At 35.6% G+C, this 26,968-nt stretch overlaps 2 protein-coding genes across 4 annotated transcripts in view; both read right to left on the bottom strand.

The window, feature by feature from the left end:
* The window catches only part of LOC107706770 (phosphatidylinositol transfer protein beta isoform), a 43,970-nt gene extending 41,505 nt beyond the window's left edge, over positions 1–2,465 (bottom strand). For all 3 annotated transcript variants that reach the window (XR_001636181.1, XM_016510583.1, XM_016510582.1), the window contains exon 1: positions 2,377–2,465. Coding sequence is in view for 2 of the 3 variants with exons in the window: in XM_016510583.1 (XP_016366069.1) it covers positions 2,377–2,396 (20 nt within the window). In the remaining variant the exon portion in view is untranslated. The remainder of the gene's footprint in view (positions 1–2,376) is intronic.
* Positions 2,466–6,529: 4,064 nt separating this feature from the next.
* LOC107706742 (tetratricopeptide repeat protein 28-like) overlaps positions 6,530–26,968 on the bottom strand; it is a 280,615-nt gene continuing 260,176 nt past the window's right edge. The window contains 12 exon segments of the mRNA XM_016510546.1: positions 6,530–8,373; positions 9,266–9,373; positions 9,459–9,588; positions 9,735–9,758; positions 9,944–10,020; positions 10,604–10,835; positions 12,514–12,638; positions 12,873–13,120; positions 14,258–14,766; positions 16,308–16,487; positions 16,765–16,909; positions 23,089–23,229. Of these exon segments, the coding sequence (XP_016366032.1) occupies positions 6,773–8,373; positions 9,266–9,373; positions 9,459–9,588; positions 9,735–9,758; positions 9,944–10,020; positions 10,604–10,835; positions 12,514–12,638; positions 12,873–13,120; positions 14,258–14,766; positions 16,308–16,487; positions 16,765–16,909; positions 23,089–23,229 (3,520 nt within the window). The 3' untranslated portion in view covers positions 6,530–6,772.

Below are 26,968 nucleotides of genomic sequence, written 5' to 3'. Positions count from 1 at the left end.
TTGTGATTCATAAATATTAATAATAATAATATATATATATATATATACATATATAAATAAACACATAGATTTTAATACAGCTATATATGAAAACGTCTGACAGAGAGCTCACTTTTGTTAATAGTCTGATGCTGATAATTTCAAAATGTGTAATATCCCAGGTGATTAAACTGACTGACTGATTTATACAAGTCTATCATTTAAGTGATAAACTAGTTTCATTGACCGACGCCGATCCCAATATTCAGATACATATACATAATGACACATAATGGGGGTTGCCTATATTATAGGAAAACAGAATACAGAGAGCAAAGAAGCGGTGAGAAAGGGGATATGAGATCATGACATGATCCAGTTCAGACGCAAACCTGATTTCCTGTGAGCCAGCAGCACAACACACTGCGGCCAAACACGCACGAATAATCAGCCTGGACCATCTATTAATTTATTACTACAAGTAATGTTAGTTCCTACTGTAAGATAAGCGATTATACATTTTTTACCAATAAAACATAACTTTTACTGTACATAAACATTCACTGCTCATCTTGAGAGCTCTTTGGAAGCTTGATTTGACACATGAACATTAAATAACGTGTAAAAAATGCATGGGAAGAAACAACAAATCAATCTCTGCTCTTTGCTCAATAATATCCTTCGACCATCCATTCCAGGTCAATCCCTGCTATATGAGTCAATCCTGAAAATAATGAAATTAATAATAATTTTACAGACATGCAAAACACTACAGATTTCATTCATATAAACAGTCTTCTTAAAGAAAAAACTACATCAGTTTCTATATTACTCAACATCTCCTCAATATGGAAACTCCCCTGTAAACCTCAAGAGGCTGAACTTCTCTCCTATACACTGAGTGACTCAGAAATCCGGAGGTCTGGCAACAGATCGAGTTTTTCTAATACAATTGACCATTTAAACCTAGTTGAGACATGCGGGAAACTTTGGCAGTGAGTTTTCTGGAATTGAACCCATGCAAACCTGTTGCATTGCTGCTCAACATGGCTAGGACTGCTCACATTTGCATTCTCTTAAAGGGTGGATACTCAGAGTCTGAACCTTCAGAGAAGGTTAAAAGGTGCTGGACTTCATAAGGTGGCACATTGTGACATAATCTTGATCCGATCTCTCAGATTAAAGGCTATACAGCAACTGTTTTCAGCCATGTCATGTCCCATGCTACAAATAAGAACCTAATTAAAATGTGATAACTAGATCCCTAGAGAACAATAAAAAGATAAAACCTGGAAGGAAACAAGAACAGGTTGGAAATGAATGACTGCAGGCCCTTATAAACCGGAGTCACCTGTTAAATTGCCGTTCAAGTCCAATTTGGATGCATCAAAGAATGTCTAAAACTGAAAATGCCTAAAAATAACCAAGTCACACGAGATTAAGTGGTTAACAAGGCGAACCAAACGTGTTATCAAGCCATAGGCTAACTTGTCATAATTTAATAAATTTATAGACTAACATGCTGCCATTAACATGTTTAAAAGCATGAACTTTAGGTCTCTATGTTCATTTAAAGGCTAAACTAAATTAGTCTGGTTATAATACGTTGACAATATTTCTCAGGTAAATGTTAAGATATAATCTGGAAAGTTTTACTCAGATTGACTCAAAAGTTGGTGAACTGTCAAGGGGTTTTGCTGTCATTAATGCCTCACTTACATAAACAAAATGTAACAACAAACTAAATGGAAATGAAATAATATATATATTGAATTATTGAATTAAATTTTTTTTTTCATTTAAATGTTAAGTTTTGCAATTTTGTTGTATGCATTTGTCATTTTTATTTAATCTCTTTATTTTTAAAATATGTATAGTAAGTATTTATAAAGTTTTAGCTTTTAGTTTTGGATCTGTTTTTAGTTGTTTTAATACTACAATTGATTGCTTCTGTTGTCCTCATTTGTAAGTCGCTTTGGATAAAAGCGTCTAATAAATGACTAAATAAATAAATAAAAATAAATAAATAAACCGGTAAAAAACCGGCACTAAAAAGCGAGTTTTTAAATACAACGTGACATTTTTGTGATAATAAATCCGCTAACGTCAAAGTCAGACACTTTCTGAGAATATGACCTGTATGAATAAATGACTATTTCGTTATCTCTAGCCTGAGGGAACTGTCAGATTTGGTGCCGTTTAATCTTGACGGCTAATAACAGCTAGTAGCATTGCTACATGCTAGCGCGGCTAAAGCTGGGCCTCATGCGCGAGCCGGGAGCGAGTCCACCTCCGCGCGTCCACATTTCACTCTCCAAAAGTGGTCAAGAACCAGCAGATACACATTTACTATAAAACGTTTGCCTGAAAAGGTGGAAAAATAAGACTTGTACTTACTATTCCTTGATGAGCACCATCTTCTCTACACCGGTTACGGCTGCGCGCGGGCCTGCCGACGTCACGGCTGATGTCACCAGCCACGTGATTCCGCTCGACACAGATTCAGAAAGGATTTACAGAATCATAAACCATTAAGCTTTTGGGGGGGAAAAAAATGTATGTGCTATTTTATTAATGTAATTGATCTTATCCTTACAAAAAGTACTCTACCATGAGTATGGTATCAAGTGCCACTTTAGAATAATAATGTCAAAAACTACAAAATAAGACAAATAGGAATAATAAACATGAAAAGGGCCGTGTGAATCTCTCTTATATTTATTTAAGCTGCTTCTTTGTCACTCAGGACATTCATCAACCAACTTCATGAGATGCATTTTGGGATGTTTTTAATAACTGTTGAAGGTTTACATGCATGCTGGACACCTGTTGATCCTTTTTTCTTCACTATCTGCTCCATATCATGGATTTGTTTACATTTATGGATTTGACAGACACTTTTATCCAAAGTGTGTTGCAATGCATTCAAGCTATGGTCAAAGACGAAAAGGGGTTTTCGAGCATCAAAACAATAAAAGTTTAATACAGCTTTATTTTTTATTTTATTATTATTATTATGTTGGTACATTAGAATGAGTCCTATTTATTTATTTATTTATTTCCTGAGCAAAAATAATGACTATCATACATTTTTACCACACTCTAAAAAATGCTGGGTTAAATATAACCCAGCGCTGGGTTAAAAAGGGACAAACCCAGCTATTGGGTTGTTTTGACCCAGCGGTTGGGATGTTTTGAACCTAACCGCTGGGTCAAAACATTTTACCACACTCTAAAAAATGCTGGATTAAATATAACCCAGCATTTTTCAGAGTGCATGATTTAGAGAAGACGCCCACTAAAATGTCATTCAGTAAACCATAGTTTATATAGGCCTACAAAAAACTCTTGTTAGGCATACATGACAATACATGACATTAAAATACTATTTATGGATCACAGTGCAGCCCTAAAATACTAATTAATTGTCATTTTAAATCTTTAACCTCTGGGTCAAAACAACCCAATTGCTGGGTTTGTCCCTATTTTACCCAGCACTGGGTTGTGTTTAACCCAGCATTTTTTAGAGTGTTCAAACCACTAGGCTTTACCCATTTGTTTTTAATAATTTAAAATACAATAAAATTTAGTATGATCACTTTTCTTTTATATATTTAAGATCAGAATAAGTATGTTGTTTCATTTTGACATAAATATATCTGTTACGCTGAATGACAATGGAACATTATATCACCCATATTTTGACATTTTTTCACAAAAGGTATTTGAAAGTAGGCACTTGCATTTAATATGCTTTCTATGTATATACAATCACTTTTGTTAGTTTAATTTGATGCAGACACCAAAATGGGACATCTCGTCTTTGACCCATTTTCAATTGATACTTTCCCTGGGAACTGAACACATGACTTTGGTTTTGCTAATACAAAGCTATGGGAACATTATACTTGGTGTTTGATTAATAAGTTCAAGATCAAAAGGTTCAGATAATCATAATCATGAAAAAAAAATTATATTTATCTAAGTGTATACAAACTTTTCACTTGTGGTATACCATACTGAAATTATAACATATTCCAAGGAATAACTCTAGGAGTTCCAAGTTATCATAATATGTCCAAAAACCATGCAAGTACCATTTTTTGTTTGTGTAGACTTGGTGTGCTTCCTTTTTCTAACCATTTTGCAGAATGGCAGCAAAATGAGTCTCCTTTTCTTATTGAATCATTAAGAAACAATAACTTACCTGCACAAAATACTGATCTTTTGAAAATGACATAGCACAGAAATCTGATGATAACCTAAAAGTGACTCTCTGTGGGATAGTACTCCAATATATTACGGACATTATCTCTGCATATTAATTATCACATGTTACTTCCATTTATTTGAGAATACTCATTCAGTGACTAATCCCGACTTCATTGCCTTGTAAGACACACATATAATGTTCAGATTTCTACAACTGGCCTTGTCCCTATATCTGACCAAAGAACATAGTCCACATATGCTGAAGGTAACAGGAGGTACACATTTGTTGAACAAATATTTATGAATATAGTGAATTTTAAATCAATAGAAAGATAAAATTGTATAGAAATATGAAAAAAATATCAAAAACCTATTTGTAAAGTACAATCATTATACCTAATCATTAAAAAACACTGTGGAAAGTGATTTGTAATAAAATAGTTGGTTACAAATAATTTATTATTATTATTTATTTGATCGCTTGCTTATTTATTTATTGCGGGCTTCACCCATAATTTATTTTTTATTTATGAAGCTATTATAATCTTTGAATTCTGTTGTATAGTAATAGGAAAATGAATAGCAGACCACCACAAGAGAGTAAATTAAACTTTTTATTGAGACCATTTTACTGAGAAATGACTGAGATATGTCTGGATGAGAGTCCACATATGCAAAATCTCTGTTAAAAAGACACTGAATCACTGGAGAGCAAGAGAACCCATGCTGTAATACTGACACTCAATTCACATAGAAGTCAGGTCAGGTGCGTCATCACCATCTCAATAAAAATATGAAAATGTTTTTTCAACTTTTTTTTGTGCATGGTTTGCTTCTTTAACAATATAAAAATGTATAATACTGATTGCAAAACGTTGATTTAATTTACAAAACAAATAACTGTAATAACAATTACCATCCATAATAATAATAATAACAATAACAATAATAATATTAAAAAAAAAGAAAAACAAAAAACAAAAGAAATAAACCACAGATAATCATAATCATGAAAAAAAATTATATTTATCTAAGTGTATACAAACTTTTCACTTGTGGTATACCATACTGAAATTATAACATATTCCAAGGAATAACTCTAGGAGTTCCAAGTTATCATAATATGTCCAAAAACCATGCAAGTACCATTTTTTGTTTGTGTAGACTTGGTGTGCTTCCTTTTTCTAACCATTTTGCAGAATGGCAGCAAAATGAGTCTCCTTTTCTTATTGAATCATTAAGAAACAATAACTTACCTGCACAAAATACTGATCTTTTGAAAATGACATAGCACAGAAATCTGATGATAACCTAAAAGTGACTCTCTGTGGGATAGTACTCCAATATATTACGGACATTATCTCTGCATATTAATTATCACATGTTACTTCCATTTATTTGAGAATACTCATTCAGTGACTAATCCCGACTTCATTGCCTTGTAAGACACACATATAATGTTCAGATTTCTACAACTGGCCTTGTCCCTATATCTGACCAAAGAACATAGTCCACATATGCTGAAGGTAACAGGAGGTACACATTTGTTGAACAAATATTTATGAATATAGTGAATTTTAAATCAATAGAAAGATAAAATTGTATAGAAATATGAAAAAAATATCAAAAACCTATTTGTAAAGTACAATCATTATACCTAATCATTAAAAAACACTGTGGAAAGTGATTTGTAATAAAATAGTTGGTTACAAATAATTTATTATTATTATTTATTTGATCGCTTGCTTATTTATTTATTGCGGGCTTCACCCATAATTTATTTTTTATTTATGAAGCTATTATAATCTTTGAATTCTGTTGTATAGTAATAGGAAAATGAATAGCAGACCACCACAAGAGAGTAAATTAAACTTTTTATTGAGACCATTTTACTGAGAAATGACTGAGATATGTCTGGATGAGAGTCCACATATGCAAAATCTCTGTTAAAAAGACACTGAATCACTGGAGAGCAAGAGAACCCATGCTGTAATACTGACACTCAATTCACATAGAAGTCAGGTCAGGTGCGTCATCACCATCTCAATAAAAATATGAAAATGTTTTTTCAACTTTTTTTTGTGCATGGTTTGCTTCTTTAACAATATAAAAATGTATAATACTGATTGCAAAACGTTGATTTAATTTACAAAACAAATAACTGTAATAACAATTACCATCCATAATAATAATAATAACAATAACAATAATAATATTAAAAAAAAAGAAAAACAAAAAACAAAAGAAATAAACCAGTCAAAGCCGCATCATCTTCACTAACACAAACAGCGAGCCTTTTTGTCTTTTTTTGAAATACCATTTTGGTATAATCTCTTCTTTTTTTTTGTCTGACATGCCTTGCGCAAGTCTAAGATCAGTCTGCATGTATAAACGGTCCTTTACAGTGTAGGTGGAAGCATAAGGATTATATGCTCTCTGCACGGAAAATAAAGCAGTAGGCAGTTTGAGGCTTCTGGGAATGTGCACTTCCTCACCCAGACTGTCCTTTTCACTGTTTTCAAGAGTTATAAATACTCAAAATACTCCTTTTTCAAGAGAAGCCAGTCAGAGGGACAGAATCTCAACATTTAGATGAAGGGAAGAACCGTCCCGGCGAAAGGAACTTGTACCCGTTCCCTGAAGGCAGTCGGATGGGATGTGACCCCGGACTGCTGCCGGTGGAAGCCGTCGGAGAAGGCGCGACTCTCTTGGGATCGATTTTGCGATGGCCGTTGGGCGGATTTCTGTGTTCGAGTGCCACATCTTGGCCGGGCGTATCTTGTCCTGTCACGCCATGCCGGGGCGAGAGGTTCAGAAGGCCCAGGACATCTCGTTTGGCGGTGCTCAGCTTCCCACCGCGGAGCGCCCGCATTGATCCCGAGTGCTGCTGTTGGGTGGCGCTGGCCCAGAAGGTCTTGAGATTGTGGATCGCTTGGACTTTATCGTCAATAGCAGCCAATTTGAGTCGGTCGATATCCGGGGCGTCCGCCGGACTGGAGCGCGTCGAGCCCGTCGAGGAGTAGGACAATGCCGGAGAGGGTGCGCTGCCGGCCGGAGACTGGTGGCCCGAGCTGGGCGAGACGTTGCTGGGCGAGTGGGAGATGTGGCCGCTGTAGGGCGAGCTGGGATACTTGAGTTTAAACTGGGCATGACTGTCAGAAGTTGGCGACGGTTGGCTGCCTTCCTTTAGGGACGTCTCGGACGTAGCGGGGCTGTTGTATCCCGAGCTGACCTTCTGTAGGGACGACGTACGGGAGGGCGGTTTGGGGCGTGTTGGGAGTGGAGACGACTGCGCCTTGATGCTCGCCCGGCTACTAGGGCGACTGAACGCGCTCGTCTCCGAGGAACGGAAAGCAGACCCTCCAGTCGGGGTCGGAGGGCCTCCGCCGCCCATCCCGTCACCAAGCGGGACACTCCCAGTGCTTCTCTGCAAAGTCTCGACGGCCCGCATGTGGCTTTGCGTCTCTTCCAGGATCTTCTGTGCCAGTTCCTGCGGGTCCAGAGCGGCACCAGGCGTACGTTCCTCTTGGGACTTCACAGTGCTGTCTGTCTCTGTGCTGGATTGATCGGATTCGCCCGTGTCGGAGCTGCTCACCTTCCCGACCTTCTGGAAGGGAGAGTTGAGACTGGGAACCAGGGTGGCTTTGACAGGGGACGTTGGGGTGCTGACGCTTCCCCTGGAGGACACGGACACTGCGTAACCTCTGCCGGTCCCGCCGCGCGCCGCGCCCCGATGGTTCCTGTGGTTTGTGGGACGAGGGAGCGTGTCGCATTGGCTACCCAATGGCTCGCTGCTGATTATACTGTATCCTTCATACTCTTCATCATCATGCCCTCCCACGGCTCCATGTGGGGACGAGCGGCTGCGGGGCACTGACGTGTGCCGGTGGGACGCGAAAAGCCCGGCTCCACCCCGATGCCGCTCTAGTTCCTGCTGACGCGAGCGCTGGCTGATAAAATCAGACGCGCCTTCGGGACGGGACAGGAAACTCATGGAAGAGGCGATGGAGCTCAGGCTGTAGACGGAGATGGCATCAGAGGCCAGGCTGTCAGGGCATGGAGGGGAGAAGGGAGGGTTGGGGTAGCCCATAGGCAGCTGGTGGGACACAGACTGTGCCGAGGCCAGAGACTCCAGAGACGATGAACTGTCCAGACTCAGACGCTTCGGCAGCTCAGTAGAGTCTGAAGGGAACATTAAAATGCAATTATTACAAAGTCAGATGTTATATATAACGTTATATATTTTAAGGGTGTATAGATTTAGACATTTTATTTCCAGTAAAAATAGTAATAGTGATTATTTATGGCATGTAATTAATGACATTAGATAATATTATTAATATTATTATTTTGCCAGTATTGTACTGTATATACAATGTAAAATATAGGTTATATATTGTTTTTTGCCCATTTATTTAGTCAAAATTTAGTTTGCTCAATTTTAGTCAAGTTTAAATTAGTCCAAATTTAAATTTCTAGTATAAATATTGAAATTTTATTGGTGGGAAAAATAGAAATAATATTGGTGGGAAAAATAGAAATTATGATTTTTTTTTAATTTAGTTTTTATGGCATGTAATGAATGACTTATTACAAATGATATAATTTTTAAAATGGTATATTTTTACCTATATATTAGTGGTAAATAGAGTACTACTAATAAAGTTGTACATATTTATATAATTGTCTTTTTTTTGGTAAACTGTCAAATTTACCCAGTTTTTTGTTTTGTTTTAGTCATAGTTATTGTTTTTTGCATCTTTTTTTCTTTTTGGCTGAAAATAACATTACAATTTCAAAAATAATGTGAATTCAATTTTTTATGCATCGTTATGCTTATTTTAAAATCCTTTTTATGTAAAGAACTTAAAATTACCAGTGTGTAAGATGTGCTATATAAATACACTTCCCTTGTCAATAAAAAACTAACAAAAAAACAGCTTATTTGAGTACATTGAAACAGCCTTTATCTTGTCTTTAGTATCAATGACAATTCTAATTTAAAAAAACCTTTACAATGAATTATTCCGTTTTGTTGATGTGATTAACAATGTGAGGGTGAAGTGATGCTCACCAAACAGTGCCAGCAGTGATTGTAGGGCAAAGTGCATGGTGCGACGGTTGGCCTGTTTGCCCGTCTTCAACACCACCTCCTCCTGACCGACCTCACACAGGTCGAACCCTGAGAGAAAGAGAAAGACTGACCCCTCAGCATGGAGAAAAGCATCTCGATCAGTACTTACAGTATGTGCTGAAGCTTCTCTTACCCAGAGCGGCCAGGAACTCATGGCAGCCAGGAAGTCTCCAGAGCTGCACGCTGATGGACACTTGGATGGGCGCGAGAGAGAAATCCTGCTCCTTCTCTCCAGACTGAAGCTGCACTAAAACTTGATGGAGCTGTGGAAAAATGAGAAAGATCTTAATGATGTCAAACACAAAAAGGGCTTATTTTATTTTTATTTACACTAAAACAGCAGCTAAAAATCACTGGCAAGTTAATTTACGGTAGTGTATTAGCGTTAGTTAGAGTTAGTTGCACTTACCATTCCCACTACATTTTTAACAGCCTTTAATGATAAGTTCGGGAAAAGAGAAGGAAAGAGGATTGTTAAAAAGCAAACATGAGCATCTCAATAATCCAGCAGGCACTCATCACAGCAGTGTAGTTATGCACAGATCAGATGCATGAGCACAGGACAGTTCACTTAAAGCAAAGTAAAGTGTGTTCTTGATACATGCTGTGACATCTTACCCGGTTGATCAGCTGTTCTCCGGTTTCTGATGCTGTGATCAGTTTACACAAAGCCTGTAGAGCAGGAGGAGGCAAACCTGCGAACATGAAGGACAAATAACTCTTTAAACCCTTGTGCTGTGCTGAAAATACTCCTAATTTGCTGTTCCCGGTCAAAAATGTCTGGCCTTTTAAAAATTGCTTGTAAATCTAGCATTATGCTATATTAATCACCAAACCTTGGATTCAATCTTTTTGTCAACTTGTTTTCTTTCAATTAGCACTGGTTTTGTATTGGTTTTGGAACTGATTCCTCAACTGAGGACTGATCTGAATTCATGCACCTCAGTTTTTCTGTGAAAAAAAAGCATCATTTGTGGATAATTTTGTCAACGTTCACTCATAAACTGAGATGCATAAGCTCAGATCAACTATCAATCAGTTACAAAAAGAAATGCAAACATAAGTCACTTGAAACATTTCCAATGACAAATAAGTGAGAATTTACACATTTGACTTTTCCTGTTCTCACTCGTTTGATCATTACACACAGTAAACACAATTCTTTTTGCCATTTTTGTGTGCGATATGCATCAGTCCAAGAACGCTCTGTGGGTTGGTAATCTTTTTCCTCCATACTCTTGTTTTTTAATAGTAAATGAGTGTGGCAGCGTGTCGTACCCAGCAGTGACTGTAGGGTGGTGCTGCATTGCTGCAGTCGGTCTCCGGGGTCGGTGGTGGGGAAGAAGACCGCCGCGGGGAGGCCCGTTCCAGCCGAGTCCAGTCTGAATCCCACCGCGGTCAGCAGAGCCTGCCAGCCCGGCACGCCACCCACCTTATTCTCCACACTCTGCTGAGACGTGTACATGGAGTTCCTCTGGCCGTTCTGGATGCGCTGGAGAGATTTCTCCACCTGGGGGAGCCACACAGACACAGATGATTTGTTTGTACCTGACAAAAAACTGGATACTCCTACTTATTGTCTGTTACTACTATTTCCATATTTTCCATTGAATATGACACCTATGAAGCACAAATAAAAATATAAGAATTAAGTAAAGTAGTGACCAAATTTTGTATATAGAAATATATTTGTTATAATATATATATACTGTATATATATTAAATTCATAAATATAATTGCATATATATATTTACATTTAATACTGTAATTTTACTATATTATACTACATTTTTTACTGTAACATTTCTACTTTAACATATTCTATTTATTGCAATATATATAAAGTATATATATTATATGCTTCTATATTACTATCTACATGTATTATATAATGGTACAAAATAATAACTGATATATATATTATACAATGTACACACACTTATAAATACTAAGACGATGGGGTCTGGGCTCGCCTGAGCCAACGTGATGAACATTAATCGTTCCTCCATTTTGGGACGTGGAGGAACGCACGGGAAGAAACAAATCAAAAACTTTCAAAAAAAGGAATTCAAACGGGGAGAGGGGGTGCCGCTTACTTTTTTGGTCCGCTGTTCTGTCACAATACACTTAGAGGAACGAGGAGACGCTGGAGAATACTTTAACAAGACTTTAATTCCAGGAACCAAGGGAGACGAACTCAGGAAGACGTTTAACAGCGGACAGAGAACTCGGGACTGGGAACACTTTAAATACACACAGGAGGAGGGGATGACGAGACACACCTGGGAGCAATGAAACATCAAGGGAAACACCTGGGACAAATGAACTTAATCAGGACAGGAACAGGAAACTAACCAAATAAGGGCATAGGAAGGCACATGGGGAGCAAGACACACACAAAACATGGAACATGAGTCTGACAATATGCATGTTATATATAAAATTAAATATATTGAAATAATTATTACAAACATAAAATTTACTATATTAAAGCAATACTATATACAATTTTAATTTTGATTATTACAATAATAATAACTGATATGCACACAATAAAATATAATATTATATTTTATACTTTTAAACAAAAGCATATAAAATACTATATAATAGATCAAATTAATCATTACAATAATTAAAAAACAACTGATATATACAGACATATAAACACTTAATATGCAGACTATACACACAAACAATTATATACACTACTAATATATTTAATATATATTTATACTATATTTTTGCATATAAATAATTTACGCTCATTGCATACAAAATAAAATGTAAAGCATATAAAATGTACTATAATAGATCAAAATGTCACACACACGCACAGGTTTGTTTTTGTGAAAAGTGGGGACATGGGGTCATGTCCTGAAAAGTCACCCCTTCCTTGTAATATCTATGTCATACCCTTGTCATTATACAAATTTATGTCCTTATTTGTCACAAAAACGTGCACACGCACACACACACACACGCACGCACGCACGCACACACACACACACACACACACACACACACACACACATATATATATGTATTTCATTTTATATTTATGACATACGTCTTTAAGTTCTTATATACACTACTATATGCACATATATGATTTTTCACATATATTTATTCTCAATAAACATAAATCAGACCAGTGGTCCTGGTAAAGCTGGTGTGTGTTTCTCACCAGGTGCAGCAGAACCCTCAGGGCATCTCTAGCTTTGTCTGGATACTGCAGGATCTCAGCCAGAGCCTGACCAATCAGAGACGACGGGCTGTTCAGTTTCACGTCACTGCCAATCAACATGAAGCCTGTGGAGAAGACATATTCAAATCATGAGGAGAACAGCAAACAAGCCTTAAAACTACCCATTATATACTCAATACTGCCTAATACTATATTAAAGTGACATGTGACCGTATGCAGTAGTAGTATACTATATGACATCACTGCACATGTTTAATAGTGTCAATTATTCATATAGTATTCACCACAGTATGATTTGCTTATATACTGCACACGTTTCAATGCCGCTGCGATCATACCTGCCCAGTTGGAGGGGTGTGAGAACTGTTTGCTGCTCTGGACGGTCTTCATGGCGTCTGCGAGGGCCGCGCTGGCTTTGGTGCCGTTGAGCAGAGCGCTGTAGAATGCGTGGATGAACATCTTGGACGCAGTGACGGGAACCGGCCACAGAGACACCAGCACACACTGAGCTCCAGCCGCCAGGAAAGCCCTGGTCAAACCCACCACACCGTCCGCCGTTACTTTACTGTCCGACTCCTGGTACGAGCTGCAGGTCACGAAAACACACTCGATCAGCATCATGGAGCAGTAATTCACTGGAATACAGACGCTATTATCTTAAATAGACTGTAAAACTACTGTGGATGTGGCTGCAGTCGTAGTACAGCCTGTCAAACAGAAGTTATGTATGAAAATGCTGATGCATAGATGAGGGTGGGCAGTATGAACAAAAGCATATATAATCGTATGAGTGATTATATATCAGGGTAACAGTACTCACACACAACGAAATAATATACATGTTATATATACAATTATATAATTACATTTTATACTTTATAACATATTTTTTATATAGTTATATAAACTACTATATGCACATTGTATATAAAAAATAGAATTATTAAAAGCATATGAAAATTAGTAATAAAACAATACCAAATAATAATTACAATAATTAAAATAATAGTAATTATATATACAGTATATATAGTATATATATATATATATAATGACTTAATGAATTACATGAATTCAAAGAAAGTGAATTATATTTATTTCATACTAAAAATATGCCTACATGAATTTATTAAAATATGAATATATTAAAAGATGCCTAATTTTGCTTAGAATAAATAATAAAATAAAAAGTAATTAAATAAAATGTAATTAAATTAAATTAAAGAATTATTTGTTTTTATTTGAACTTTGGTGAACCTAAACAAAAAGATCAGATAAAATAAAACAAAAAGGTTAGAACAAATTTGCTTCACATTATGTAATTAAAAAACAAAAAAATTAAAACAAACAAACAAAAAAATTAAATAATTATTACACAAAAATAATTATAATTATAAATAATTATAACACAAAATAAAGTTTGTGATTTTCAAAAAAATAAATAAATAAATAAAAAAGTTCAAAACGAAAAAAGTCCTGGACATTTTTCTAGTTGATTTAGACTGTATAAATATACAGTATATATATATATATATTAAATGATAAAATAAACTAAAACTGAAATAAAAAATGAAATTATATAGATATAGTAAAGCAACAAAATTATTAAAACATTAACTAAAATTTAAATTAAAACAAACAAACAAAACAAAACCTAATTAAAAATATTATTAAAAAATACAATAGTGTCTCAATGATACATAAATGTTACTGGTCTACTGACCCCAGCACGATTAGTTTTGTGGGCAGCCTGAGATCGAGGATGTCGGCTGCGGTGAGCAGGAACTCCTGCAGCGGCGGGCTGTCACAGATGCTTTCGGCATCGCTGGCGTCGTCCGGCACGCGCAGACTCTCCGGGATGGTGTAGTTGGATTTGACTCCGCTCTCTCCACCTCCTGCTCCTCCGCTGGGAGCCACTGCCACCGGTCCGGAGCTGGGGTCCTGGCTGGGTGTGAGGACCAGAGCCGCCAGCTTCCAGGAGATGTGCGTGGCGAAGTGGGCGCACTCGGCCTGCGTGAGGGCACTCATGACCCGCTCCTTGGTGGCGGCGGGACCGGCCAGCGGCTGACAGCCCAGGAGATCGGCCACCATGTGAGCCTCCTCCTCAGCCGTAGGCATCGGACCCCAGAGCCAGCGGTCCATCACCGACGGCGGCAGCCGAGGATTCCCCACCACTGCGGCCATGGAGCTTCCTCCATTACACACAACCGGACCGCTCCGCCGAGGGTGAACCTGAAGAGACAAAAACAAGGTGAGTTTGTGGGCCAAAACAGTTAAGGTAAAATTAATATTTTGCATGTTGCTGATGCTCCCTTATAAAAGCATTAAGGCACTTGAGAATGTATACTACATTGAATTTACCACAAGTCAAACCAAACCAAACCACACTCTTTAATCACAGTAAAATCACTGTAGCCTTATTATATCTCATATGCCTTATTGCTTTATTAGTCTTTGAAATGAACCAAGAGACCATCAGGCACATAGTAGTATATATCAGTGGAAACTACTTAAATAGTTTTTGTGAATTTAAATACAGCTAAAATAAAATAAAATAATATATAAATATTACATTAGAAAATTAGAAAGGTTGCCTTGGCAACTAGCTGAAATAAATAAATGAAATAAACTGAAGTACCAAAATGACTAAAACTAAAACTGAAAGAGATATGTCAAAGCTAATTAGAAATATATCACCATGTGAAAATTCCTATTTTCAATAATCCAGTAAATTATTATTATTATTATTATTTTTATTTTGGACTTGATGAATAAAACCAAAGGTTCCGAAAAATACATATCAAAAGTGATTACAAAAATGCTCAGAAGAGTTTAATAATAATAATAATAATAATAATAATAATTAGGGATGCACCGATACCACTTTTTTCAGTACTTGCCCGATACCGATACTTTTATTTTTGATACTTGTCGATACCGAGAACCGATACCGATTTTTTTATAAGATCACACAACAGAAGTGCGCGCTCTCTCTCTCTCTGTCTCTCCCTCCCTTCCTACCGTTAAGTAACTTGTGCATTGTCTTACTTACTTGTTTTTGACATATCCGGCCGAACTACAAACTTTCCAGTGATGTCTGTGAGATAGGGATATTAACTCGACAAGCTCGCGCATCTGCGCCGCCGCGCGCTCAATCCACTCAGCGTGCTTTGCTCATCAACTCACGCACATCAGCTATACAGGTGTTAATATTGAATGTTTAACATTATATTCATTGCATACATATACTTCGTAGACATCCTTAATCTCTAATAACTCCATTCTGCTGTCTGTTGTTCTGTTGTCAGTGTTTCATTGTCTGAATATGGCACTTAACACATGCTGTGTGGTATCGGCGTTTGGTATCGGGGTATTTTAACGAGTACGAGTACGAGTACAGGAGCTCAGTATCGGGCTCAGTATCGCATCCCTAATAATAATAATAATAAACATAAAATAAAATAAAATATGAAAACTAGATAATTAGCCTTGGAAATTAACTGACATAAGTACTAAAGTACTAAAATGACTAAAACTGAAAAAGTTATATATATATTAAAGCTAAACATAAATTACAAAAAAAAAACTCAAAAATGAAAAAAAAGCACTTAACAAAATTACTAACAGTAAAATGAAAATGAAAAGTGAAAATATAAAAATAAAAGCTAATATTAAAATATGAAATTCAAAATATTAATAAACACTTAACAGTATATAAATAATATAAAAATAATGGTATAACTGGTCTATATGTCTGTCAGAACTGTGCCTACTTTAGCCGTGCTCCCCAGACTGCCGATGGACGGTACGGCGATGAGACCGAACCGCTCCTACAGATACTCATTAGATGAGCTTCCCTTCAGCAGCGCAAACGGGATGAGATACAACTCGCCCTCCAGAACCAGAACCAGCTGTCTGTGTCTGCCGACCGGACCGCTGGAGTGCATCAGACCCTGCAGAGAGACAGAAAAATTACATACTCAAAACTACACTGAGCAAGCCAATAAATAATGGATATATATCAGAAAATGGGTTTAAAAATAAAAGAATAGCCAACATTAAGTTAGTGAAAAAAATAAACATATATATATATATATATATAAATATAAAAAAGTTGCTACAAACCAATTAATGAACTATTACTTAGTGGACAACTTATTTACTGTGAGTATTATTACTAATCAATGTAATTATTTATTGAACATTAGTGAAGTGTGAGTGCAGTCGTACCCCCTCCATCGGGGCGATGAGCAGGTCGTAAAGGGCTCGTAACGGGGGTTTGCTGAGCGCACTGGCGCGGCACGACAGAGACGAGGAGCCCTCCTTCACCGGAGACACCGTGTTACTGAAGAGACTCGTCATGCTCTGACAACTCCTGAAAACACACCACAAACACACTGATGTGTGCTGCGCAGTACATACTGTACAGCTAAAACTGCATGTCAAGTAGTATGCAGTGATTTCATTCACTTTTGTTTAAAAATCGTAACTTTTGGCAGTCGGATCCAAATAAGTCAGGAAAGAGATGCTTAATAAAATGGATGATACTGTATCCAGCTCATCCATCACACTGGAAATAGAGTATGCATACAGTATACACTTTCTTCATAAAAACAGTATGTTGTGTGCTATTTCAAAGATATTTATAGTGACGAATGGGAGAAGATGAAGCCATATCACACCACCTCAGACTCTATGAGTCATATGAAACTGAAACACTAGATGGCGATGTACACCTGAAAAACAGTAGCACTCATGTTTAATGAGTTTCGAATTCCTCTCGAGTTTGTTTCGAGAGGTATGTTCATGTTCACTCAGAAAGCAACTTAAATAAAATATATTAGTTAAAGGTTACATAATGTGTTACAAAAAGAGGTCACAGTGGACCTTCTTAGAATAAAGACAGAATCATAGCAGTACAAATAATAATAATAATAAATTAATATGAATATTAATAATTAATAGTGTACTGTATACTGTCAACAACAAATGATAATAATAATAATTAGTAATGCTATACTGTATACTAATGACAAATAATAATAATAATAAGAGTAATTAAGAATAATTAAGTTATACTGTACACTTGAATAATAATTATATTGTATACTAATGACAAATAATAATAATAATTAATATTATAAGATATATAATAAATATTATAAGATTTAATTAAGATATGATTTATTTTTAATTATTATAATTATTTTATTTTATTTATTTTATTTTTATTTTATTCTAATTATATAATTATTTAATTATATAATTATAATTATTATTTTTATTGTATGTTTACAATATAACACTATTAATTATTCTTGGCAGAGGAACTGTTTATTGTGATTATTATCTTTTATGAAATGATCATTAGTGTTGTTTATCATATATCCGTGCGTTGGAGATTTGCCTCGAGCGCTTTACTGCTTTAATCCCGCAGGACCACGTCACTGTGGATCTCTTGGGATAAAGGCAGAAGCTACATATCACCTTACAGATGACATCAAAACACCTCGTTATTAAAGAATCTGTGGAGGTGTAACGACTCCACATGCTCGAGATCTAATCGCCATCACTATGGAAACCGAACAGTTCCGCAGACAACTTCCTTCCCACTTCCTGTCACAGAGCTCTATCATTACTCTTATCACTTTTACTATTAAAATGCTGAACTAAAATAAAATACAAATATTCAATCAAATTGTAAACTTACAAAACTTGAAATAAACTAATTGAAATACAATAAAGTAACGTTGAAGTGCTAAAATTACTAAATCAAAAACGGGGAGAAAAAAAAAACACAATAAAAATTACAAAAACATCTAAAAAAATTACTAAAATTTAACATTAAAATTTAAACTGAAAATATAAAAATAAATGCTAATTCAAAATCGAAACACTGAAAATAAAGCTGAAATATAATCAAATAAATATTCAATGAGAAACTTAAACTTAAAAAAAAAACTTAAAATAAGTTTAAGTAATAAAATAACAAAAACTATTTTAAGCAAAAATTATTTTAACAAATTTTTAAAAAAAATGACAAACTAAAACTTAAACAAAAATTTTAATAATAACCGAAAATCTAAAAAAGCTAATTCAAAATATTGATAATTGCTAAAATAGTACTAGATATAAATGCACTATATTCCAGTAGAAATAACAAAATAAAAAAAATTTGTTCACTGATAATTTTACTTTCAGTGAATCCAGATCAGTGAACGAATCATTCACACTAATTCTAAAGATCTGTTTCAAAAGAATTCATTAATACCTGATTCATCAATGAATCATTGTTGGATCTTTTTAATGAATCTTTGGATCATGACTTTTCTCATGAACCCTTATGTGTATTTTCGGTGAATAAAACGCTTAAATTTGTGTCTCTACCTCAAACAAATCTATCATATGACTTCAGAACACAAAATATAGTGAATAAGACATTTTGAAGCACCTGTAAGACATTTTAATGCTTCACGCCCACTATACTTAAAAGAGCAGGATACTCTTAAAAAGTCTCACTGCTTGCGAATAAAGTCAAACAGGTTTAAGGGTGAGTGAACGATGCCAGAATCATCATTTTTGGCTGAATTGTTTGTTTAACGCGGTGACACTTGCTCATTAGGGCAGATGAGGAATGAACGGCCCTCGGGGACGGTTCTTTGTTTTAATGAATATACTGTAGAGAGATGTGCAGCGCTGAGAGCTCTTAATGAGGAGCACGGCTCTAATGATGACCGCTCTGACCCCGTCTTTAACAACGCACCGCATAACCTCGCCTCATCCCCTCGCTGTTCCTGTCCTAGCTGACATTTCTCCCTCCCTCCCCCTCTTTCAGTGCTAATAACCATCTCTCTTTCTCTCATAATGAATCAGGATGTGAAGGACTCGACTGAATGCCGAACTATCTCTCCCTAATTATCGTCCGTCTGAGCTGCTCTTTCCCACCGGCAGAGTTTAGATCCATTATGAGCAAAATGTTTACTAATTGCTTAATTATTTGGTGTTGATTGGGGTTTTCTTTGCTTTTTGAGAGCTTTCTCTTACTTTAGATTAATACCAAATGGTTTATTTTGGTTAATAAATTGGCCATTTTTTTGCCAATGGGCTTTTTGCCAATGGATTGAGAAATAAGTTTAGATACATTACGAGTATAATGTTTAATAATTGCTTAACCCTCTACCGCATGGTGTGGCCATATGGCAACATGGTCTTTGTGTTCATTTCCTTGCCACTGTCTCTTTAAGAGAACATTCTCGTTTTTTTTGTTGGAAAGAGAAGACCTTAGTTTAGCCAATGATGTGCTTTGGGTAAGTCACATGACATGCAGTTTTTTTCTGTGGCGAGATTTCTGACAGACTGCCCTCTCTTGTCGGTAGTAGCTGAAAGCAAACTAAAACGTCAGTAACAAACAAGGACCAGTCCGTGTCACTTCCACAAAAAAATCGGAAACATCACTGTTATGATGTTATGATGACATATTCACCTCTCAAAAAAGTTTTTATGAAATTAGTTTTTGGTAAATCATTCAAATGTATGTGTTGCCATGCGGCAACACTGTGCAATAGTGGAATGACATTATTACAATAGTTTAGCTAGCTAACAAGGTCAGCTGCAATTTGTTAAGCTGTAACAATAACAACATTAATACTAGTGATATAATGTTGATTAGTCATATGTTAATGGCATTTGTATTATGGATATAATCAAATTGAAATGGCAATTTTACTTTTGATTAAATATGAATACAGGTAACATTACATCAGTGAGCACGGCCATATTCTATGGCAAGGTAATTAAGAAAAGGGCAGAACTGGTTCTTCCTGCAGATGAAAAAAAAAACAGCTTTTTAAAGTTTCATTCATAAAAAAGGTGATCTTTCAAGGATTAAGGGGGGATGGAGGGATGGGGGGCTCATGTTCATAGTCTTCCTCTCATAAGATTGTGTAATGCTGAATTTTCATGAACTGCAATGTTTTTGGTTTTATGTCAATGTTTTATGATACATGATATACAGTATTATATTTGTTTTAACTGTATAAATTTGCAATTTAAATAATATTCATGAAAAATGTAATGAAATTAAAAAATTATAAATCATTATTCAGCAAAAAATAATGGAATAAATAAAAGCACAAGTTGTTGGAAAGTATGTATAAGGTGTCAATTATAAGTAAGTATTGTGTTAAAGCTTATAATAGCACCAATTGAATCAACACAAACAACATTTCTGAGGAAAAATATGAACTATAAGTAAACTTACACTTATTCTAAGTTAGATTCACTATTGTATGCTGTTGCCGTATGGCAACATATCATAAAGTACCTTAAAATAATATTTTTTTCAAATTTTTTTTTTTACAGCACTTCAAGTTAAGCCATTCTTAGAAAAGAAAAAGAGTCAAATATTTTTTTCTATAGGTCTATCATAATGCGTGCGGTAGAGGGTTTATTTGATGTTGATTGGGGTTTTCTTTGCTTTTTCAGAGCTTTCTCTTACTTTAGATTAATACCAAATGGTTTATTTTGGGTTAATAAATTGGCCATTTTTTTGCCAATGGACTTTTTGCCAATGGATTGAGAAATAAGTTTAGATACATTACGAGTATAATGTTTACTAATTGCTTAATTATTTGGTGTTGACTGGTTTTTTCTTTGCTATTTGAGAGCTTTCTCTTCCTTTAGATTAATACCAAATGGTTTATTTTGGTTAATATCAAAATGAACCACATCTTGAACAAGAAAAACACCCTTTCTATTGCCAATGGACTGAGAAAAAAAGTTTAGATCCACTATGAGCACAAATTGTATGAATTATTTGGTGTTGATTGGGTTTTCATCTGCTATTTGAGTGCTTTCTCTTCTTGTAGATTAATATCAAATGGTTTATTTTGGTTTAATGTTAAAACAACAGATCTAGAACAAGAAAATATACTGAGAAATTACAAGTTTCAGATTCTCTGGCAAGTGTTATCATGCTACACAAGTAAATCTATCTTGTTTTAGATATTTTTCTCATGAATAAAACACTTAAATTTAGGTCTGCTCCTCACGTATGTCTCATATGACTTCAGAAGACTTGAAATATCGTGAATGAATCATTTTTAACCTCTTTTATGACGTTTATTAGTAATTTTGGAGCTTGACTGGAAAGCTTATCAAAATTATGATGTATCTCAGCTTATATGACCTTTGCAGACCTGATGTTTAGGTCTTGAAAAATAATTTTAGAAACAAAAAAGGGCATAAAAATAGTCAACAAAACTTATAAGCTACATTTCAACTCTTCTGAAGCAATCAGGCCTAACTTTTACTTGTTTTTCACTGATAATCTTTACTTTCAGTAACCAGATCAGTGAATGAATCAATCAAGCTGATTCTGTGGCCTGGATCAAATGATTCATTTAAAAGATTCAGCTTCTAATTATAGAATCCTTCTTTTGATCAATAAATCGCTTGATCACTACTTGTCTAATGAACTCTCATGAATGAGCCAAGGTGGATTTTCAGTGAATAAAACACTTACATTTTGGCCTCCTCCTCAAGCAAATCTATAATATAACTTCAGAAGACTTAGGGTGCTTTCACACTTGGTTCGCTTGCCTGGTCCGGACCCGAGTTGGATTGCTCCCCCCTCCCCCTGCCCCCGCTGGACTGCGTTCATATTATTTTATTTGGGTCCGAACCGCGGTCCGTTTGCATCATCAAGCCAGCAGCTGTTTACCCCGTTGCTTAGTAACGATGGAGCAGGAGAAGGCGGCAAATGCATAACATTGCTCTCTGCACTTTTATATATTTACGTTTTTGAACCGTTCGTTTTGTTTACAAAGCTTCGGTACATAACGGCACTTACTTCTGTCTTACGAATGTACTGCAAATGCTCTAAAGAATGCTGAAGACGAACAGAAATGAGATATTCAGCTCTCTGTTTGCAGCGCATCAGTTACGCTCGTCAGGAACGTGAGTGAAACACACACAAACACACATTTTTATCAAATAATACGTCATTAATACAAGCTGACGAGCGTGACTGACGCGCTGCAAACAGAGAGCTGAATATCTCATCTCAGTTCGTCTTCAGCATTCTTTAGAGCATTTGCAGTACATTCGTAAGACAGACGTAAGGGCCGTTATGTACCGAAGCTTTGTAAACAAAACGAACGGTTCAAAAACGTAAATATATAAAAGTGCAGAGAGCAATGTTATGCATTTGCCGCCTTCTCCTGCACCGTCGTTACTAAGCAACGGGGTAAACAGCTGCTGGCTTGATGACGCAAACGAACCGCGGTTCGGACCCAAATAAAATAATATGAACGCAGTCCAGCGGGGGCAGGGGGAGGGGGGAGCAATCCAACTCGGGTTCGGACCAGGCAAGCGAACCAAGTGTGAAAGCACCCTTAGAATAAAGCGAGCGACTCATTTTAACCCCTTTTATGACACTCTAATGGTGTTTATTTGTCATTTTGACCTTGTCCACTTTCATTATAATAAAAATAACATTTTTTAGTCTGAAAAACACTTTCAGAAAGTCTTTATATGATGAATGTTGCGTCTGACCTGTTGAAGAGGTTGTTTCTGGAAACCATCCTCAAGAAGCCAGTCGGGTCGGTCACTGAGTTGAGTTTATTATTGAGTTCTTCAAATTGCTGGTCCAAAAGGTCTCCAGCTTCGCTCTCCGTCTCGCTGCTGGAACAAGCTCTGAAACACCGAACATAATGTGATTTATTCAAGCAACAAGTGTTACAGTGATTTTACCACAGTTGAGGGAAGCTGTTGGGTACAAAACATGGTACAATCACCGCAGAGTAACTCGGCTTAATTGCTTTTTTGATGAAAAAACAAGTTCAATGAATAATTTCATGATGTAAAACTAACAATGAAACAATAAACATCACGTCTGCCAAATAATATAGTCAATTATTCAACAAGACTCTGAAATACTAGTTTCTACTGACTCATTTGTGTCTATTTTTTATTTCTCTGACACAACATTTCAATGAAACATAACTGGTAACTCAATTAAGTTTTCTCAGCTATGAAAGCACAACATCTGAGCAATGAAATGCTCCCACTTATCAATACCGCTGTCAAACACACTCGCTTTTATATCCAGACATGCACGTTTGTTGACTTTTCATTCACAGCGTCCATTGAGATGCAACGCAAAATAACAGAAACAATTTTATAAACGACCAAACAAGTCGAGCACAACGGCAGCCACAATCACAGATAATTACTCACGAGTCTCTCTGCGTCTGGGGAACACGAGAGCAAATTTCTCTGATTAGCTTTAATGAAAAAACAGATCTCTCCAGTAATCTGACTCATCTGAGACGACACACTTGGATTCTTCTATTGGGTTAATAATACGTTTTATCCACCTCACCTCGATTACACACAAAACGCGCTTCGTTTGCACCTAATGCACGACGCAGATGTTCCGCTGATTATTTTGGACACATGATCAGATGGCATTACAACATGTCGATGTGAAGAGATTCGAACGCTCTACAGACGTCTGAATAGCTCGTTAGCATGTGTTTAAGAACTTTGCTCTGAGAATGAAAGGGAACGTCTTCCCTATTTCTCAAAATATAACTTTATATATCTCATATTACTGTATGCACAATGTCATCTGACTTCATATCTAACATTATGATTTTATAAATCTCAAAATATGACATATCTCACAATGAATTCATATATCACATGATGAATTAATATCTCAAAATATGAACATATAGCATAATATTAATACACATCTCACAATGACTCCATATATCTCAAAATATAGCTTTATATATCTCATATTATAAATACATACAAACATCACATGGCATTATATCTCACATTATGACTACATATTGCATAATATTACTATATATCTCACTATATGGCATTATTTCTAAATTACTTTATATATCTCATAATACTATATACATCTCATGACTATATATCTCATACTACTACATACATCTCACAATATATATCTCACACGACTTAACATTTCTCTAAATATGACTATATATCTCATAATATTACTATATATCTCACAATACAACTTCATATTTTACATTAACTTAATATTTCTCAAAATACGTCTGTATCTCGTAATATGACTATATATCTCATAATATGACTAATCTCACATTGACTTAATATTCCTCAAAACAGGATCATGTATATTGAATAATATTACTATATATCTCACAATGTGGCTTTATCTCAAAATGTAACATTAAATATCTCATATTTCTATGAATATATATCATATGACTTCAGATCTCACATTTATTTCATATCTCAAAATATGACTTTAAATCTCACAATATGACTTAATGTTTCAATATATGACTTAATATATCTCATAATTTTATTATATATCTCAAAATGACTTACATCAAACTATAACGTTATATATATCATATTACTATGAATATATATCATATGACTTAATATCTCAAATTTATTTCATATCTCAAAATACGACTATATATTTCACAATATGACATAATATCTCAAAATATGACTTAATATATCTCATAATGTTACTTTATATCTCACAATATGACTTATCTTAATACATATTGAATTCTCTACAGATGTCTGAATAGCTCGTTAGCGTGTGTTTGTTTAAGCACTTTGCTCTGAGAATGAAAGGGAACGTCTGCTAACCTCTTCCCTAGATTTCTGAACTATTCCAAGATGTCAGAGCACCAGCATTCTACTCATTTTGCATCCTTTATCTCCGCAAACATGCTCTGGCGTCCGTTGCACTCCCTCTTGTGACGGAAGCCATCCCAAATCCTGTTGAAATGTTAATTGAATTCTTTGTCACGGTACAACACTGTAGGATGGGAATAATCTCATTTTGGTGCCAACCAGAAATGAAAAGCACCAGAGGAGCCGGAGAATGAGATCTGCTCTTCATATATTTGTGCTTAAAGTGACAGACTTTGAACCAGTTGTGGGGCGAGCGCTTGCATCTGCGACGGATCTGTTTGGGAAGCGTGCTTTGGAAATGAAGATGGCTCAGATGTGGAGACAGTGCCGTGGGCTGCGTGTGGCAGGCAGAGATATGTGAGGATGCTCTGAAAGGAAAACCTTCCTATAGTGAGCGGCTCTCTAACCTGATCAGGTAGGTTAACTAAGGTTGTTCACACTGGGTCTGAGTTTGATTACGCCTCCGGAGTAACACCGTGAGCGCAGGCGGAAGCTGTTTACCAGCCGACTAAAATTGAACACGCTGTCTGCGGCGGATGCGTTTGAAAGCCATTACTGCTGAGACAAGCAGCAATAAGAATGCATTAGTCTATAATATGCAAATTATAAATCATCACAGCAGTTTATTTCTGCAAATTAGGCCGAATTGGTTTATGAACCATAACTCAGACCACAGCTTTAATGACAAGTAAACCACTTATGATATAGACATGAATGATTCCTCAAATCATGTGTCTTGTTGGAGAGGATGATAGGGCTTACGTTTTTCACCTGCTGGATAATAAAACCAGCAATATATCTCATAATGTTACTATATACCTTACATTATGACTTCATGTATCTCATAATGTTATGATATACCTTACATTATGACTTCATATATCTCGAAATATGACTTTATATATCTTGAAATGTGATTTTCATCTGCTTCAAAGTTCCTTTCTTAAATTAATATATGTGACCCTGGACCACAAAACCAGTTATATTCAAAAAAAAAATTTGAAATTGAGATTTATACATCATCTGAAAGCTGAATAAATAAGCTTTCCATTGATGTATGGTTTGTTAGGATAGGACAATATTTGGCCGAAATACAACTATTTGAAAATCTGGAATCTGAGGGTGCAAAAAAAATCTAAATACTGAGAAAATCACCTTTAAAGTTGTCCAAATGAAGTTCTTAGCAATGCATATTACTAATCAAAAATTAAGTTTTGATATATTTACTAATATTTCACAGTATTAATGTTACTGTATATTTGAATAAATGCTGCCTTCTTGAGCACAAGAGACTTCTTTCAAACACATTAGAAATCTTTCTCACCCTAAACTAAATAATAATAATAAACTGCAATATGCGTTACTTTTAGTGATTTCATTATATATTATCATATGCCTATATATAAATTAGTATGCATTAATTGAATCAACCAATATATTCTGCTTGGCTGTGATTCTATTCTATTATAAAGCATTTTTACCTTGAAACAAACACATGCAAATACTCGTTATTGGAAACATGTTCCATCATCCTTGGTGAACACAGTATTAGTAATCTCTAACTTAGTGTGTGTAGTCACTGAGCTCTTTCTTTTGACTAGTGGGAGCCTCACAATCACAAATCCGCTGTGGAAAGCTGCATGGTGATCTCATAGAAGCCCAGAGAGAACTCTTGGGTTTGGGAGGAATAAATTGTGCCATTGAGCTCTCCCTC

Source organism: Sinocyclocheilus rhinocerous, unplaced genomic scaffold (genome assembly GCF_001515625.1).
Source record: "Sinocyclocheilus rhinocerous isolate Xijiao unplaced genomic scaffold, SAMN03320098_v1.1 scaffold864, whole genome shotgun sequence".
In the NCBI taxonomy this organism is placed as follows: Eukaryota; Metazoa; Chordata; class Actinopteri; order Cypriniformes; family Cyprinidae; genus Sinocyclocheilus; species Sinocyclocheilus rhinocerous.
The sequence above is the reverse complement of the archived record's forward strand: the minus strand, read 5'-3'. Positions and strand labels throughout refer to the sequence as shown.